The sequence below is a fragment of the Hyperolius riggenbachi genome, chromosome 2, assembly GCF_040937935.1.
Source record: "Hyperolius riggenbachi isolate aHypRig1 chromosome 2, aHypRig1.pri, whole genome shotgun sequence".
Taxonomy (NCBI): domain Eukaryota; kingdom Metazoa; phylum Chordata; class Amphibia; order Anura; family Hyperoliidae; genus Hyperolius; species Hyperolius riggenbachi.
The window spans coordinates 474,973,768-474,994,330 of NC_090647.1; the positions used below are offsets into that span (position 1 = coordinate 474,973,768).

A 20,563-nucleotide genomic window follows, 5' to 3' on the forward strand; every position below is an offset into this window, starting at 1 on the left:
TATTACCTGCTCCGCCGGCGCGACTACCCCTGGTCACCGCTGCTCCGTGTCTGCGCTGGTCTCCGGCATGCTTCAGTTCCTCCTGCTGGGCAGGAAGAAGTAAAGCATGCTGGACCTGGAGACCAGAGCGGAGACCAGAGCAGAGACCAGAGCGGAGACCTGGGGACTGGAGTCGCGCCGGCGGAGCAGGTAATGTATGCGGGCATGCGGGCGGGGGAAGCGGCGGCAGCACCACCACCACAACAGATTGTGAACGGTTTCAGGCTGAAATCGGTTCACAATCTGTTTGCAGTAAAGGCGGCCATACGATCCCTCTATGATCAGATTCGATCAGAGAGGGATCTATCTGTTGGTCGAATCTGATGGCAAATCGACCAGTGTATGGCCACCTTTACCGTTTCTGTACTTTGTACCAATTCTGTATCTTGTAACTCTATTTCGTATATCGGTGTATACCATTGTCTGTATTATTTTGTACCCCATGCTTGCTTCTTACTTTGTACCGTGCCACAGAATATGTTGGTGCTTTATAAATCAATAATCTACTGTACTATCATTTTTAGATCAGCTTGATCTCTAGCGTTTAATTGCAATATCACAGTTCAACCTATAGGCGACACCATAGTAAGACTTAGTTTCTAAAAGCTCTGTAGATGTGAAGGGTATTCCCTCCATTTCTACATGAAGGAATCGTAAACAGCCATCACATTTTAATTAAGTCTGGGATAGCTTTAATATCTACACAAACTGTCTTTTACCTGTTCTCATTAGATTAAAGCTGCCTGCACGATAGCACCTCCAACTGATCAGACATCACTGTGCTCGTATAATACACCGTTCCCAAGCATCCGAGCGGAATATTCATTTCCTGATTCCTTCCTCTGTCTCTAAAATGTTTCAGAACTAATAAGTTACAGATCAAAAGTACTCAAGAAACCACACAAATGCCAGCCAAAATCTTTGATCTCATTTCAAAGCTTCCTTTCCGTGTATCCAAACAACTGCATAAGAAATCACAGGCAGAACAATACTTCAAATACTTGAAATATTAGGTGAAGGGAAGTATGCAGTGCAGCAGACGCTAATGAACAGGTTAAGTAAATCAAATTAATTTTTGATCTTTCAAATTCTGACATTCTGCCTAAAATTCCTATGTTTCCTCTCATTTCATTCACTCTGCTGCACCGTGGAGCTCAGTTACTGCTCAGTCACAGCCTGACTCAAAGTGCCAACAGAGCAGGGGTACCTGTCAAATCAATCATGAGCTTGTTTTCTGCTGGAAAAGTTAAAACACACATGCGAAACAGTATGACAGTCAGAAGATGCATCACCATCTACTCATGACCAACAAAGGTTAGGTGCCCTGCTTGCCTTATTGGCGATAACACACATTCATTTAGCAGAGTAATTGGACGGCAATGTGAGTCAATCCGTTAATCTAACAAGCATTTACAATCGGATACGGAATTACTGGTGACTGTATATACGATGATTAGATATTTTGGAAGTACCTCTTACATAGTTACATAGTTATTTGGGTTGAAAAAAAGACATACGTTCATCGAGTTCAACCAGAAATCAAAGTACAACATTAAATCAGCCTGCTTCCTCACATATCCCTAGTGATCCAGAGGAAGGCGAAAAACCCTTACAAGGCATGGTCCAATTAGCCCCAAAAGGGAAAAAATTCCTTACCGACTCCAGATGACAATCAGATAAAATCCCTGGATCAACATCACTGGGCATTACCTAGGAATTGTAGCCATGGATGTCTTTCAATGCAAGGAAAGCATCTACGCCCCCTTCAAATGCAGATAAAGAATTTGCCATAACTACATCCTGTGGCAATGTGTTCCACATCTTAATCACTCTTACTGTAAAGAACCCTTTCCTAAATAAATGGCTAAAACATTTTTCCTTCATGCGCAGATCATGTCCTCTGGTCCTTTGAGAAGGCCTAGGGACAAAAAGCTTATCCGCCAAGCTTTTATATTGCCCTCTGATGTATTTATACATGTTAATCAGAAATGATCAGAGCACGTTTATATTTAATAGTTGAAGGTGGAATGCTATATGCTCAAGTGTACTATAAAGGGGTTAAGACGGCTCTCGAGGAAGTCAAAAATTGTTCACGAAACTCATTGAGTATATATGGTGCTCAGCACCAAAATGTAGATCAATATGTTGGTTTAGGACTGAATAACAAAAAAAGTGTCAAAAAAAATTCAGTAATCCAGCCATAGCCATAGTCTTTGGACTGAGGTCACATACATGGTGAATAAATGTTTGAGGCGATATGGCATGGGGCTAAGAGATGTATTTATCTGTTTATGTATGTAAATATGCATGTTCCTAGCATGTTTTATATTTATATTTGACGTTGATTTAAAGCTGAAACAAATGACCTTCTGTATATTTCAAACAATTTATTACTTATATCCCCCTTAAAAATCCCCTTTACCAAAGTAACCAATACTGTATAATGAACAAATTAATTTAAGGCAGACCAATGCCTAAACACAAAGGAGGGGGGGGGGGGGTAATAGGTGCCCAAGAGAGCATAAAACGGAGTTAAAAACAAATGAGAGAAAAAGGGGGAGGTATACCTCAATGACAAATTTATATACTGTATATAAATTAATTTTTAATAAGCACAGACAACGCGTTTCGTGAGTCTCTGCCCACTTCCTCAGGCCAAATAAAGTGCCAAAGGATTTCAAGGGCAAGGTGCAGAGCCACTCAGAGAGAATAACCATTTCATGCATCAAATGTGCTTAACAGAGCATTATAACTTTTTTCCACTTAGTACATTCAGCTGGTGGGTAGATCAGGAGTGACCATATGACTACTAAAGTGGAAAGAAACAAAGCCAGACTATAAACATGTTCTTTCAGAAATTAAAAGCTTTTGTTTTTTGGTTTAGTTGTCCTTTAAGCTAAACAAATATAAGTAAGGGAGCTAACATTTAAGTTATACCAATGAACACGTATTTTGACTTTGCATTCCTAAATCAGTAGATAATGTGTCACTCAGTATATTCTTAGGGCCTGTTAACACGTTCCACTGTGCTAAGTGATGCAGACTGCAGCTGGCCGCTTCAAAGCATGTAAAGGTAGTTGCCGGGCTGCAAATGTCCATCGTATTAAAAATAGATACGAACACCGCCACCGGCCCAATGATGCAATTTGCGCAACAATGCGATGAGGACTGCCAAGAGGTAGCACGGAGGAGTGAAGGAGGCATAGAAGAAGACCGGGAGAGAGCGAGGTCAGAGGAACCATGGGAGGAGGCATAGGTGAGAGACGGAGTATGGGGGAGGAAGGAGGGGGACAAAGAAAGAGGAGGCATACAAGGAGACAAGACGGAGCACAGAGGTAGAGGAGGGGACACAAGAGGCACAAAAAGGGGTCACGATGGGGCAGTGAAGGCCAGGAGCATAATAGAGACACAGAGCTAGATAGTGGTGGCACAGAGGGAGGCATAGTGCCACACTGGAGTCATGGGGTGGCAGACACTGGAGGCACAGGGTTCCAACTTACAAACTGATTCTGTTTAAGAATTAACCTACAGTCCCAATCTCATTCGTTGGGCGCCCCTGTGCAGTGGTTGTGTAAGCCTGGGCAACAGCGGGGAAAAATGCAGTATGTAGTGCTCTACATGTAAACAGTACCAAATAAAAATGTCTCAACTACACTGGAAATCACACAAAATTAGTGGGCATCATTCTTAAAAAGAGAATAAAAGAAAGTCTGATAAAATACATACAAGTAACCAAAAGCCAGGCATTGATCAGTTTCTCAGACAAAAAAAAAACTGAACAGAAGTCAAAGCATTTTCCCCATGGTTCTTCCCATGTGCATTTTAGTAACAAATGATGAAGTAAGTTGTACGGGATGCAGCAGCTGTGCCGCCACTCAGTTCTGGCAGTGTCATCTGTTTCTTGGCTCTCCTGGTTTATTGAATGGATTCTGTTCACCACCTTAATTATTCACAGTACTTAATCCTCTCATGTAAGCTCCCATTTAAATACATACGTTATTTACATTTATCGCTCTGTTTTACAGTACATACTTTAAGATGTTTCTGAAATACACAAGGACAAAGGCTTGGTAAAAATATCCCATCTTTCCCCTGGATTTTGTATTTCTAATCATTCTTCTTGGAAGTGTATCAAGTGGACAAAAATTGTGCCACAAGTGTGTTTCCAACATTTACAGGTATTAGCTGTATACTTGTATCAGATGTTCTGACCAGGGACAATCAACAAGATGCAAATCATTTTGGGTTCTTAGATGGTTATGCAAATTCTGCATGCAAATGTATGAAGCTTGAGAATGAACCAATCAAATCATGCAAAGATGACATTGGACTCGTCAATTTTCCTGCTGCATACATTTCCATAATCCTGTATGAACTCTGAATCATTTGCGTTTAAATGACTATCCTCAGTTGTGATGTTGACATGTATGATGAACTAAGAAATGCTTGGTTATTGGATATCACTATACACCTTTTATCTGTTTTAGCATGTTTTCTGGTAACGTTACCACATGCATACAAATTCCAAAGCAGAGATTTTTATTTTACAACAATCTATCAGGTGAGCAGCAAATAGTGCTGGATTTATTAAGGCATATCCAGACATCTCCCAACAGAGGAAGCTTGGATAGCACTAAAGAAGCTTTAGTAGATTGGGCTGTATTTGCACTGAGTGTCCACAAACTATTTTGTCAGAGCAGAAAGTTTTGAATCAAGCATTTGTAGGCTAACAATGCAAATCCAAAGTGAAAATAAACTTATGCGATAATGAATTGTATGTGTAGTAAGGAAAATAAATAGAACATTAGTTGCAAAGAAACAAGTGTCATTTTTACTTTCAGTTATATAGCTTTATTTATAACATTACATCATACTGTCACAGTTGCAGTTTAAAATCCACACACTGTATTTTGAGGTGTAAAACTAAGCAAAAGTAATGAACCTTTGAACTTTCCTGCAGTAAAACCTTATCTCAAGCTGTTTCTCTCATTGTTTCTTGGCTGTTTTAGCTCTCCTAAAAATGGGATTGCATTATTATTATTATTTAGTATTTTATATAGCGCCGACATATAACGCAGCGCTGTACAGTGTATATATATATATATCTTGTCACTAACTGTCCCTCAAAGGAGCTCACAATCTAATCCCTACCACTGCCATATGTCTATATTATGTAGTGTAAGTACTGTAGTCTAGGGCCAATTTTAGGGGGAGCCAATTAGCTAATCCGTATGTTTTTGGAATATGGGAGGAAATCGGAGTGCCCGGAGGAAACCCACGCAGACACGGAGAGAACATACAAACTCTTTGCAGATGGGATTCGAACCAGGGACCCAGCGCTGCAAGGCGAGAGAGCTAACCACTACGCCACCGTGCTGCCCTAAAGGTTATTGCATTCCAAGTAATCAACTAAAGGCTCATACACACCTATCAAAAATCTGTACAACTATCTTCCAAACTTGTCTGTTGGAAGAGAAGTTGGACGTGTACAGCTAACAAATAATCTCATATAGGGGAACCTGCAGGTCTTAGAAATGTAACCTTTGTGGGGAGTCACAGACACTGCCTCTCAAATACTTCAACTGCAGATACACAAACCCAGTCCAGACTTGATCCTTGAAGTGGGAGCAATGCTCCAGACTTTAAACTTTATTCACGGTGGTAATACAGAATAATGACTAGCACATTTCGGGCCATACGCCCTTTGTCAAGTGCTTGACCATCTGGTGAACAATGTGAAATATATATAGATAGTGAAATTGAAATCACACCAACACCACCAATTGGGGGGGGGGGGGGGGGGGGTGAGAACATGCTTATCAATGAATTAATCCTATAGGACCAAGTACAGAAAAGACAGCAAAAGCCTGAGGGAATACATAAAGCATTTAAGACTAAAGTCCTTGTTCAGGCCGTTAGGGGACTGCGTCCCTCACATGTCCATCCACCAAGCCTCCCACCTAAGTAGGACATTACGGTGGTCCCTTCCCTCCTAAGAAAATACTCAAAATAATTAAAAAAAATTGTTCATCTACTTTTTAATACTTTTTCAATTGCAAAATGCTGAAAAGTTGTTTTAAAGAGAAGATGAAAAATGATCTCCTAGGAGAAAGAGTGAATAGCATATGGTCCAGTATCTCATCACTTTATTTTCGCTTCAGATTTGCTTTAAAAGAAAAAACATGTAAGCTTTCGGATAATAAACCTTCTTGAAACTCTGTTCCTGTAGGCTCATTGGCTGAAAGCTTACACTTTTTCTTTTAACCTCCCTGGCGGTATGATTATTTCCAGATTTTAAGGTCTTTTCAGAAATCATGCCGCCAGAAAGCCAGCAGCAGCCCCTGCACTTACTCATCTTACTGGGCTCCAGCGCTGCAATTTTCCCTCCATCGTCCAGGTGGCGCTGTAACTCTAGTGAGATCACGGACAGCAACCTCACCAGAGTGCTTCAGTGCCTCGAAGGACAGGTAGAAGAACGGCTACTGATGTCTGTATTCCCCCAGGAGGTGAGTAAAGAACGACCGCTGCGCACTATACTCTGCATTGAGCTCCCGGCAGCTAGCCCAAGCCTAGCTAGTAGGGATGGTCGGAAATGCCAATTTCCGATTCCGCGGTAAATCTGCATTCCGCCATTGCCAATTATCGATTCCGCTACCAATTCTTGCATTCCAATGCAGAATTTCCGCCGGAAATCGTGGAAATTCCACCTGACTTTAAAGGGAAGGTTCAGGGACAGTTGGAAAAAAATAAAAATCCGAATCCACTTACCTGGGGCTTCCTCCAGCCCGTGGCAGGCAGGAGGTGCCCTCGGCGCCGCTCCGCAGGCTCCCGGTGGTCTCCGGTGGCCGACCCGACCTGGCCAGGCCGGCGGCCAGGTCGGGCCTCTTCTGCGCTCCATTGTGCGTTCCACGCCGGCGCGCTGACGTCATCGGACGTCCTCCGGGCTGTACTGCGCAGGCTCAGTAGTTCTGAGCCTGCGCAGTACAGCCCGGAGGACGTCCGATGACGTCAGCGCGCCGGCGTGGAGCGCACAATGGAGCGCAGAAGAGGCCCGACCTGGCCGCCGGCCTGGCCGGGTCGGCCACCGGGAGCCTGCGGAGCGGCGCCGAGGGCACCTCCTGCCTGCCACGGGCTGGAGGAAGCCCCAGGTAAGTGGATTCGGATTTTTATTTTTTTTCCAACTGTCCCTGAACCTTCCCTTTAACATCGATTTTCTCAAAAACTATAAGGTCTTTTTGAAAACTTTTTTTTTTGCATCTTGTTCACAAGATTCAGTTTAATAAACCCTGAAATGTTGGTGTTTCTAGGACTTACGGGAGCTTTGCTATTAACCGCTAAAGTCGGCAGATTTTTACAGTAATGTAAAATGCACATAATAGGCAGATGCAGATATTATGCATTTCACATTACAGTAAAATGTGAATTCCGCCGACTTTAGTGGTTAATAGCAAAGCCCCCGTAAGTCCTAGAAACACCAAATTTTCAGGGTTTATTAAACTGAAACCTGTGAACAAGATGCAAAAAAAAAGTTTTCAAAAAGACCTTATAGTTATTGAGAAAATTGATGTTGAAGTCGGCAGAAATTTCCGTGATTTCCGGCGGAAATTTACGCGATTTCCGGCGGAAATCCGCCTACCGCACTTGCATTACCGATTTCCGCATTCCGATGCGGAAATGCAATTTCCGATCGGAATTTCGGAAATTGCATTTCCGCGGAATCCGAATGAGCATCCCCACTAGCTAGGGCTTACTGTCAGGGAGGTTAAGCTTATATTTTAAGCTTTTAAACTTACACTTTTTCTTTTCGGTTACCACACTTTATTGAAGGCCAACATGGTACAATATTCTACTATTTTCTCAGGGTTATATTCATGAGACAAGTTCCATTACCTGTTGTATTGGACTTTGTGCCTGAAATAATATTCTTCTCCCCAGCAGCTCTGCAAAGATGCATCCCACAGACCAGATGTCTATTGCATTAGTGTAATGTCGGCTCCCCATTAAGATTTCAGGAGCTCGATAATACTGAGTGACCACTTCCTGAGTCATGTGACGAGATTCGTCAAGTTCTTCAACCCTTGCCAATCCAAAGTCGCAAATCTGGTAAAGCAGAACAAAGTAAATGTTTAGACTACACATGCTGAGGTAAACATTTCACTTTTGAATGCACAGATTCTGGGAACATGCACTTAGTGTTTGAAATCGTTTTGCTCCTGATGGCAATCAGTATAATCGGAGCAGTACTTGAAGCAGACTTTCCTAACGAAAATTGTCCAAGATATACATGTAGTCTAAAATTAGATGATTTGTGCAAAGTTTGTGAGAAATCATGAAATGGGGATTTTGGATTCTGATTCACAGAAAAGGCCAATTTAGGTTTACACCCCTATCTCTTATATATGCTCTATTTATCTTATGTGTACAAAGCATGAACGAATAGCCTGTGGGATGAGGTTATGCCAGGGTTTGACCTCTAGTGGTTGGAAATCAGGTGACCCATCCCTCCCAGCTCTTCTTGGCCTATACCAAGCAAAGGCAGCCAGGTTCTAATAATCTAATCGGTTATGATTGTTTTGATTTATACTTTATTGTACATATAAAACGTTCTAAAGTGCCAGTCACTTGAGTTAAATTCACAGCAGATACATATAACCAGCATATGTTGTTGGTTGACTTCTACTCAGAAGAGCACTGGGAAAGCAGATCATAATATATATATATATATATATATATATATATATATATATATATATATATATATATATATATATCCAAAAATAGGTGCTTCTATTTTTCGCATGATGCAGTTCAATTTTGCAAAGCAGGTAATTCTTATTACATTGTTAAATACCTCCACTTTGAACTCCTGGCTTCCCAAACTTTAAAGTGTTGGTCACTGGGTGACTGGGGCTAATAGATTGGGGAAAAAAAAGGTGGGCCAATAAAACAGCCAATCAGATTTTAGTCATTGACTTCAATGAGAAAACATATACTGCTGCCGTTATCACGTTTGAAATGCCAAGCTTTCTAAACTTTGCACAATTACTCACTGGATGACTGTGGTCAAAATTTAGCTATACACAGTAGGTTTTCATTAACTCCTGTGCGACTGCCTAATGGTGTGTACACACTTGAAAGATAAATAAAAGATATCAGACCAATTTTACCCCCTTCCATGTAGTATGCGAGCCATACTCTACACAGTCTATTCTATTGAGCTGAACTCCCCATCAGAAAAAAAATCTTTGCAAGATGCTGCACACAAAGATGCTGTACACATTCAAAAGATCAGTATCTGCAAAAGATCAGTCCGTGCAAAATGCATTCATAGTCTATGATATCTGCAGATCCTCATACACACCTTGTTTAACCACTTGCCGACCGCCCACAGCCGATGGGCGGCGCCAAAGTGGACGCCGAAAAGAACCGCAATACGCCCATGGGCGTAGCGTCTTTTCGGCATGCCTGGGGAGCGATCACGCTTCCCCCGGCAACTGGCTCCGCCCACCCGCGACGACAACCCGCCGGCCGTTCGGAAGCGCCGGCGGGTTGTTAACCCCACGATCGCCGCATGCAAAGCGTATAATACGCTTTGTAATGTATAAAAAGCGTATTATACAGGCTGCCTCCTGCCCTGGTGGTCCCAGTGTCCGAGGGACCACCAGGGCAGGCTGCAGCCACCCTAGTCTGCATCCAAACACACTGATCTGCCCCCCCCCTGCCCCCTGATCGCCCACAGCACCCCCTCAGACCCCCCCCCCCCCCCCTGCACACCCCCCAAACAACTGTTTGCACCCAATCACCCCCCTAATCACCCATCAATCACTCCCTGTCACTATCTGTCAACGCTATTTTTTTTTAGGCCCTAAACTGCCCCCAGGGGACTCCTGACCACACCCCCCACCCCTCAGATTCTCGCCCCAGACCCCCCCCCCCCCCCCCCCGTGTACTGTATGCATCTATCCCCCCTGTAATAACCCACTGATCACCTGTCAATCAGCCATCAATCACCCCCTGTCACTGCCACCCATCAATCAGCCCCTAACGGGCAATCTGATCACCCACACCATCCCATCAGATCGCATGCGCACGTGTTCTCTGCTCTTAAACAGAGCGGGGATCCTTGATCAGCCAGCCAGCCTAGAATGGAGCAAGTAGTGATTGGATCTACATTATCTTACTCATGGATCTACGTTATCTTACTCAAATTATATTGTGGTTGGATCTCGGGTAGGGGGGGGGGGGGGGGGGGGGGGGGGAGGACGGACGGATGGGAGGAAAAAAAAATAAAATTAATTTAAAAAAAAAAAATTGATATCGCAGCAGCAATCAGATACCACCAACTGCAAGCTCTGTTGGTGGGAAGAGAAGGAGGGCAATATTAATTTGGCTGCTAAGTTTTATGGCCGAGTAATAAACTGTTAAAGCTGCAGAGTGCTGAATTGTAAAAAAAAAATAAAAATCACCTGGTCACTAGGTAAACCTGTGGTCCTCAAGTGGTTAATTTCCACCAACAGAGACAAAAGAGCACTCATATGGGGTACTGTGGGAGAACCCCATATGCAAATTTCAATCTAACCACTTTACCCCCACAGGTGCAAACATCTCCGCTCCTTTTTCCATCCTTTCACAACCAGGGACGGAGATATCCGCACCCCCCGCCGCTACCGCCGCGGTTCGCGCTCCCGCTCGGTAATAAAAAAAAAAAAAAAATTAGAATAAAAAAACCACACAAATAGTTACCTAAGGGACTGAACTCTTTAAATATTTATGTCAAGAGGGTATAACACTGTTACTTTATAAATTATGGGCTTGTAATTAGGGATGGCCTCAAAACTGAAAAAAATGCACCTTTATTTCCAAATAAAATATTGGCACCAAACATTGTGATAGGGACATAATTTAAAAGGTGTAATAAAGGGGACAAATGGGCAAATACATTTCATGGATTTTAATTACAGTAGCATGCATTATTTAAAAACTATAATGGCCGAAAACTGAAAAAGTGATTTTTTCCCCACATTTTTTCCTATTTTCCCATTAAAACACATTTAGAATAAAATAATTCTTGGCATAATGTCCCACCTAAAGAAAGCCTAATTGGTGGCGAAAAAAACAAGATATAGTTCATTTCATTGCGATAAATAATGACAAAGTTATAGACGAATGAATGGAAGGAGCAATGAAAGGTGAAAATTGCTCTGGTGCTACAGGGGTAAAACCCCTCAGTTGTGAAGTGGTTAAAGTGTGACGACCTGCTGGGGCTCAGTAAAGGGCCATTCACCTTGTAGTGTAAAATAGTCGGTGCTATGCTGTATCTAAAAACTAAAGAGACATAAAAACACTGGTGTCCTTGGCTCAGAGTTTTTTTTTTTTTTTTGCCTGCCCATGTCCTGGGTGGTACTTGAACCGCTAACCTTGCGATTAGCAGGCAGACATTTACCCTCTGCCCCATTTCATCCACCTGACATCATCAGCAGCTAAACTGCCTTATGGCAGTTGAAAGTGACTGTTTAAATATTCCAACTGCTGTCACTCTCATAGCTTTGAATTTCTACTCAGTGGGATAATTAAAAAAAATGATGCCATTCATGAAAGTATTAATGTCAGAGTCCAAATACTTTGTATAGTTAATCGGCTGCGGATTCGTTCGCGTTTCCATGCGGATTTTCACGCGGAATCGCTCGCGGTTTGCGCTATGCGATTTTAACCATGTCAATGCCGGGTAAGCATTGACATGGGTTTTTATGTGACGACGCACGCAAAAATGCATGGAAAACCGCAAGACAAAAACGCTTGCGGTTTTCCTATTAAATTATGTGTGGAAGAAGTTGAAAAAAGAAAAGATGTTAGCTATATCTTGCCCTCAGACTGACAGTAACAAAGATGGAGGCTCGCAACCTGGGAGGAGCTGGGAGCGGAGACTGATGATGCTAAAAGGAGATCACGCTGCAGCAATGGCCAACCCCACGCACTTTGAGAAAGCCCTGTGGGCGGGGCGAAATGCGTCAGTGGGCGGGGTGAGGTGGACCACGCTAGCGCTCACCATCCCGGGACGCACCATGCGCCGCTGCAAGTTCACTGAAAGAAAGACCGGAGCAGCCAGCTGGATTAGCGCGAGGAGGTGACACACAGTGTCGGGCTAAAGGACTGGAACGAGCCCTGAGCGAATAGCTCCCTCAAGACGATGTATCTGATGGCAGCAAGGTCGTGAGTAAACAACAGCAGCAGCAGACACATAGAGTTTGTATATGCTTGGAGCCTATGAGATAGATGGAAATCTGGAGACACACATCCTTTGGGAACTATGGACATAATGGGCTATAACATACACACGGGAATACAGGAATACTGTGGATGGTAGAGGTATATGATTTAGCTGTACCCCCATATAAGATCCAAGAAGTTTTTCCTAGATTACACAAGGGGAAGATGAATATAACTAGTCCAGTGATCCCAGTATGAAGCTTCTAGGTGACAGTGCACTGTCGGACTGTGTGTGATTGAGGAGGCCTTATGGTGTGCGCCGGGTGGAGGGCCCACAGATGTCCAGATATGATCGGTTAACCGATTGATTTGCATAGGCTGCGGCTGGGTGATCAATCTGGTAATATACCGTCATGGGGACAGTGGGTGAAAATTGATCCTAGCAAACGTGGTCCAGATTGGTTTTAGGGATTTTAATATGGTGTGAATCATGTTTTGTTATATATTTTGCAGACTAATATTAAAATTTATACAAGCACAAGTAGACACTTTGGTTTTGATTGTAAATTACATTACCGGCGATTCGCATGCGGATGTGCGGCATGCGAATTCTGACGGGTCCGCAGTACAGATTTTTCTGCACAGCAAACCGCACAGAATTCCTGACAAGTGGAAACAGGCATATCCACTTGTATTGGTTATGCGAATTTGCATGCAGCCAACGCATGCGAATTCGCGTTAGTGGAAACATGCCCTCAGGGTTAGCAAGTGGGTGGAGCCACCAATCAATCAAATTTCACTCTTTGCTTTTCAGTTAAGAAAGGAAAACTGCAGCCATTTTTACACTTTGAACTCCTGGCTTCCCAAACTTTAAAGTGTTGGTCACTGGGTGACTGGGGCTAATAGATTGGGGAAAAAAAAGGTGGGCCAATAAAACAGCCAATCAGATTTTAGTCATTGACTTCAATGAGAAAACATATACTGCTGTCGTTATCACGTTTGAAATGCCAAGCTTTCTAAACTTTGCACAATTACTCACTGGATGACTGTGGTCAAAATTTAGCTATACACAGTAGGTTTTCATTAACTCCTGTGCGACTGCCTAATGGTGTGTACACACTTGAAAGACAAATGAAAGATATCAGACCAATTTTACCCCCTTCCATGTAGTATGCGAGCCATACTCTACACAGTCTATTCTATTGAGCTGAACTCCCCATCAGATAAAAATCTTTGCAAGATGCTGCACACAAAGATGCTGTACACATTCAAAAGATCAGTATCTGCAAAAGATCAGTCCCTGCAAAATGCATTCATAGTCTATGATATCTGCAGATCCCTCATACACATCTTGTTTAACCACTTGCCGAACCGCCCACAGCCGATGGGCGGCGCCAAAGTGGACGCCGAAAAGAACCGCAATACGCCCATGGGCGTAGCGTCCTTTCGGCATGCCTGGGGAGCGATCATGCTTTCCCCGGCAACTGGCTCCGCCCACCCGCGACGACAACCCGCCGGCCGTTCGGAAGCGCCGGCGGGTTGTTAACCCCACGATCGCCGCATGCAAAGCGTATAATACGCTTTGTAATGTATAAAAAGCGTATTATACAGGCTGCCTCCTGCCCTGGTGGTCCCAGTGTCCGAGGGACCACCAGGGCAGGCTGCAGCCACCCTAGTCTGCATCCAAACACACTGATCTGCCCCCCCCTGCCCCCTGATCGCCCACAGCACCCCTCAGACCCCCCCCCCCTGCGCACCCCCCAAACAACTGTTTGCACCCAATCACCCCCCTAATCACCCATCAATCACTCCCTGTCACTATCTGTCAACGCTATTTTTTTTAGGCCCTAAACTGCCCCCAGGGGACTCCTGACCACACCCCCACTCCTCAGATTCTCCCCAGACCCCCCCCCCCCCCCCCCCCCGTGTACTGTATGCATCTATCCCCCCTGTAATAACCCACTGATCACCTGTCAATCATCCATCAATCACCCCCTGTCACTGCCACCCATCAATCAGCCCCTAACGGGCAATCTGATCACCCACACCATCCCATCAGATCGCCCGCGAGCCCCGCTATCAGATCGCCCGCAGCCCCGCTATCAGATCGCCCGCAGCCCCGCTGTCAGATCGCCAGCAGCCCCGCTGTCAGATCGCCAGCAGCCCCGCTGTCAGATCGCCAGCAGCCCCGCTGTCAGATCGCCAGCAGCCCCGCTGTCAGATCGCCAGCAGCCCCGCTGTCAGATCGCCAGCAGCCCCGCTGTCAGATCGCCTCCCAAGTGCATTGTTTACATCTGTTCTCTACTCTAAACACCCACTAATTACCCATCAATCACCCATCAATCACACCCTATCACCACCTGTCACTGTTACCCATCAGATTATGCCCTAATCTGCCCCTTGTGGGCACCCAATCAACCGCCCACATGCTCCGATTGCCCTCAGACCCCCCACCCCTTAATTCGACAGTGCATTATTTACATCTGTTCTTCCGTGTAATAACCCACTGATCACCTGTCAATCACCCCGTCACTGCCACCCATCAATCAGCCCCTAACCTGCCCCTTGCGGGCAATCTGACCACCCACACCATCAGATCGCCCGCAGACCCGCTGTCAGATCACCTCCCAAGTGCATTGTTTACATCTGCTCTCTCCTTTAAACACCCACTAATTGCCCATCAATCACCCCATGTCACCACCTGTCACTGCTACCCATCAGATCCCTATCTGCCCCTAGGACACCCAATCACCCGCCCACACCCTCAGAACGCCCTCAGACCCCAGCCCTGATCACATCGCCAGTGCATTGCTTGCATCTATTCCCCCCTCTAATCACACCCTGAGACACCCATCAATCACCTCCTGTCATCCCCTAGCACACCTACCCATCAGATCAGGCCCTAATTTGCCCCGTGTTGGCTCCTGATCACTCGGCCAAACCCTCAGATCCCCCTTCCGATCACCTCCCCAGTGCATTGATTGCATCTATTTTCCCCTCTAATCACCCCCTGAGACACCCATCAATCACCTCCTGTCACCCCCCTAGCACTCCTATCCATCAGATCAGGCCCAATACAACCTGTCATCTAAGAGGCCACCCTGCTTATGACCGTTTCCACAAAATTCGCCACCCTCATAGACCACTTGTCATCAAAATTTGCAGATGCTTATACCCCCTGAACAGTCATTTTGAGGCATTTGGTTTCCAGACTACTCCTCACGGTTTTTGGCCCCTAAAATGCCAGGGCAGTATAGGAACCCCACAAGTGACCCCCATTTTAGAAAAAAAGACGTCCCAAGGTATTCCGTTAGGTGTATGACGAGTTCATAGAAGATTTTATTTTTTGTCAAAAGTTAGCGGAAATTGATTTTTATTGTTTTTTTCACAAAGTGTCATTTTCCACTAACTTGTGAAAAAAAATAAAATCTTTTATGAACTCACCATACACCTAACGGAATACCTTGGGGTGTCTTCTTTCTAAAATGGGGTCCCTTGTGGGGTTCCTATACTGCCCTGGCATTTTAGGGGCTCTAAACCGTGAGTAGTCTAGAAACCAAATGCCTCAAAAGGACCTGTAAATAGGACGTTGGGCCCCTTAGCAAAAAACTGTCACACGTGGTATCGCGGTACTCAGGAGAAGTAGTATAATGTGTTTTGGTGTGTATTTTTACACATACCCATGCTGGGTGGGAGAAATATCTCTGTAAACGACAATTTTTTTGATTTTTTTTTTTTTTCACACAATTGTCCATTTACAGAGATATTTCTCCCACCTAGCATGGGTATGTGTAAAAATACAACCCAAAACACATTATACTACTTCTCCTGAGTACGGCAACACCACATGTGTGACACTTTTTTGCAGCCTAGGTGCGCTAAGGGGCCCAACGTCCTATTCACAGGTCATTTTGAGGCATTTGGTTTCTAGACTAGTCACGGTTCAGGGCCCCTAAAATGCCAGGGCAGTGTAGGAACCCCACAAGTGACCCCATTTTAGAAAGAAGACACCCCAAGGTATTCCGTTAGTAGTATGGCGAGTTCATAGAAGTTTTAATTGTTTTGTCACAAGTTAGTGGAAAAATGACACTTTGTGAAAAAAAAAAAAATCAATTTCCATTAACTTGTGACAAAAATAAAATCTTCTATGAACTCACCATACTACTAACGGAATACCTTGGGGTGTCTTCTTTCTAAAATGGGGTCACTTGTGGGGGTTCCTATACTGCCCTGGCATTTTAGGGGCCCTAAACCGTGAGGAGTAGTCTAGAAACCAAATGCAGCAAAATGACCTGTGAAATGCTAAAGGTACTCATAGGACGTTGGGCCCCTTAGCGCAGATAGGGTGCAAAAAAGTGCCACACGTGGTATCGCCGTACTCAGGAGAAGTAGTATAATGTGTTTTGGGGTGTATTTTTACACATACCAATGCTTTGTGGGAGAAATCTCTCTGTAAATGAACAATTGTGTGTAAAAAAATCAAAACATTGTCATTTACAGAGATATTTCTCCCACCCAGCATGGGTATGTGTAGAAATACACCCCAAAACACATTATACTACTTCTCCTGAGTACGGCAATACCACATGTGTGGCACTTTTTTGCAGCCTAACTGTGCTAAGGGGCCCAAAGTCCAATGAGCACCTTTAGGCTTTACAGGGGTGCTTACAATTTAGCACCCCCCAAAATGCCAGGACAGTAAACACACCCCACAAATGACCCCATTTTGGAAAGTAGACACTTCAAGGTATTCAGAGGGGGGCATGGTGAGTCCGTAGCAGATTTCATTTTTTTTTTTTTTGTCACAAGTTAGCAGAAATGGAAACTTTGTCAGTTTCCGCTAACTTAATCACCATGCCTCGCAGTGAATACTTTGGGATGACTTCTTTCCAAAATGGGGTCATTTGTGGGGTATTTATACTATCCTGGAATTTTAGCACCTCATAAAACATGACAGGTGCTCAGAAAAGTCAGAGATGCTTCAAAATGGGAAAATTCACTTTTTGCACCATAGTTTGTAAACGCTATAACTTTTACCCAAACCAATAAATATACACGGAATGTTTTTTTTTTTTTTTATCAAAGACATGTAGCACAATACATTTGGACAAAAATGTATACAGAAATGTTACTTTGACAAATTTTATCACAGAAAGTTAAAAAAATCATTTTTTTGACAAAATTCATGTCTTTTTTGATGAATATAATAAAAACTAAAAATTGCAGCAGCAATCAAATAGCACCAAAGAAAGCTGTATTAGTGACAAGAAAAGGAGGGGAAATTCATTTAGATAGTAGGTTGTATGAGCGAGCAATAAACCGTTAAAGCTGCAGTGGTCTAAGTGGAAAAAAAGGCTCTGGTCCTTAAGGGGTAGAAAGACTGTGGTCCTCAACTGGTTAACAGACTTCATCTGCAGATCTGAAAATCCATCCTGGTGGATCTCCACCAGGATGGATTTTCAGATCTGCAGATGAAGTCTGTTAACCACTTGAGGACCACAGTCTTTCTACCCCTTAAGGACCAGAGCCTTTTTTTCCACTCAGACCACTGCAGCTTTAACGGTTTATTGCAGATGATCTGCAGATGAATGTCTGTTAAACAAGGTGTGTATGAGGATCTGCAGATATCATAGACTATGAATGCATTTTGCAGGAACAGATCTTTTGCAGATATCGATCTTTTGAATGTATACAGCATCTTTGTGTGCAGCATCTTGCAAAGATTTTTATCTGATGGCGAGTTCAGCTCAATAGAGTAGATTGTGTAGAGTATGCTCTCATACTACATGGAAGGCGGTAAAATTGGTCTGTGATCTTGCCTTTTCCAAAGATTTATCTCAAGTGTGTATGTAGCCTTACGCCGCAGAGTGCCTCTCCCAGGACCGCCGTACGCCGTTGGTGTCAAGTCCTGGAGGGCAGAGATTAGCAGGGAATGCACGCGCGCACGTGTTCCCTGCTCTTAAACAGAGCGGGGATCCTTGATCAGCCAGCCAGCCTAGAATGGAGCGTGTAGTGATTGGATCTACATTATCTTACTCATGGATCTACGTTATCTTACTCAAATTATATTGTGGTTGGATCTCGGGGGGGGGGGGGGGGGGGGGGTTTGGACGGGACGGATGGGAGGGAGGAAAAAAAATATAATTAATTTTTTTTAAAAATTGATATCGCAGCAGCAATCAGATACCACCAACTGCAAGCTCTGTTGGTGGGAAGAGAAGGAGGCAATATTAATTTGGCTGCTAAGTTTTATGGCTGAGTAATAAGCTGTTAAAGCTGCAGAGTGCTGAATTGTAAAAAAAAAAAAATCACCTGGTCACTAGGGGGATGTAAACCTGTGGTCCTCAAGTGGTTAATTTCCATCAGCAGAGACAAAAGAGCACTCATATGGGGTACTGTGGGAGAACCCTATATGCAAATTTCAATCTAACCACTTTATCCCCACAGGTGCAGATATCTCTGCTCCTTTTTCCATCCTTTCACAACCAGCTACGGAGATATCCGCACCCCCCGCCGCTACCGCCGCGGTTCGCGCTCCTGCTCGGTAATGAAAAAAAAAATTTGAATAAAAAAAAACACACAAATAGTTACCTAAGGGACTGAACTCTTTAAATATTTATGTCAAGAGGGTATAACACTGTTACTTTATAAATTATGGGCTTGTAATTAGGGATGGCCTCAAAACTGAAAAAATGCACCTTTATTTCCAAATAAAATATTGGCGCCAATCATTGTGATAGGGGCATAATTTAAACGGTGTAATAAAGGGGACAAATGGGCAAATACATTTCATGGATTTTAATTACAGTAGCATGCATTATTTAAAAACTATAATGGCCGAAAACTGAAAAATAGTGATTTTTTCCCCACATTTTTTCCTATTTTCCCATTAAAACACATTTAGAATAAAATAATTCGTGGCATAATGTCCCACCTAAAGAAAGCCTAATTGGTGGCGAAAAAAACAAGATATAGTTCATTTCATTGCGATAAATAATGACAAAGTTATAGACGAATGAATGGAAGGAGCGATGAAAGGTGAAAATTGCTCTGGTGCTACAGGGGTAAAACCCCTCAGTTGTGAAGTGGTTAAAGTGTGACGACCTGCTGGGGCTCAGTAAAGGGCCATTCACCTTGTAGTGTAAAATAGTCTGTGCTATGCTGTATCTAAAAACTAAAGAGACATAAAAACACTGGTGTCCTTGGCTCAGAGAGTTTTTTTTTTTTTTGCCTGCCCATGTCCTGGGTGGTACTTGAACCGCTAACCTTGCGATTAGCAGGCAGACATTTACTCTCTGCACCATTTCATCCACCTGACATCATCAGCAGCTAAACTGCCTTATGGCTGTTGAAAGTGACAGTTTAAATTTTCCAACTGCTGTCACTCTCATAGCTTTGAATTTCTACTCAGTGCGATAATTAAAAAATGATGCCATTCATGAAAGTATTAATGTCAGAGTCCAAATACTTTGTATAGTTAATCGGCTGCGGATTCGTTCGCGTTTCCATGCGGATTTTCACGCGGAATTGCTCGCGGTTTGCGCTATGCGATTTTAACCATGTCAATGCCGGTAAGCATTGACATGGGTTTTTATGTGACGACACACGCGAAAATGCATGGAAAACCGCAAGACAAAAACGCTTGCGGTTTTCCTATTAAATTACATTACCGGCGATTCGATGCGGATGTGCGGCATGCGAATTCTGACGGGTCTGCCGTACAGATTTTTCTGCACAGCAAACCGCACAGAATTCCTGACAAGTGGAAACAGGCCCATCCACTTGTATTGGTTATGCGAATTTGCATGCAGCCAACGCATGCGAATTCGCGTTAGTGGAAACATCCCCTCAGGGTTAGCAAGTGGGTGGAGCCACCAATCAATCAAATTTCACTCTTTGCTTTTCAGTTGAGAAAGGAAAACTGCAGCCATTTTTACACTTTGAACTCCTGGCTTCCCAAACTTTAAAGTGTTGGTCACTGGGTGACTGGGGCTAATAGATTGGGAAAAAAAAGGTGGGCCAATAAAACAGCCAATCAGATTTTAGTCATTGACTTCAATGAGAAAACATATACTGCTGCCGTTATCACGTTTGAAATGCCAAGCTTTCTAAAATTTGCACAATTACTCACTGGATGACTGTGGTCAAAATTTAGCTATACACAGTAGGTTTTCATTAACTCCTGTGCGACTGCCTAATGGTGTGTACACACTTGAAAGATAAATGAAAGATATCAGACCAATTTTACTCCCTTCCATGTAGTATGCGAGCCATACTCTACAGTCTATTCTATTGAGCTGAACTCCCCATCAGAAAA

The 20,563-nt window shown here is 43.7% G+C and overlaps 1 protein-coding gene across 1 annotated transcript in view; it reads right to left on the reverse strand.

Annotated features, from left to right (window-relative positions):
- The window catches only part of NLK (nemo like kinase), a 293,044-nt gene that overhangs the window by 39,891 nt on the left and 232,590 nt on the right, over positions 1-20,563 (reverse strand). The window contains exon 6 of the mRNA XM_068270246.1: positions 7,930-8,139. Coding sequence (XP_068126347.1) covers positions 7,930-8,139 — 210 coding nt within the window. The remainder of the gene's footprint in view (positions 1-7,929; positions 8,140-20,563) is intronic.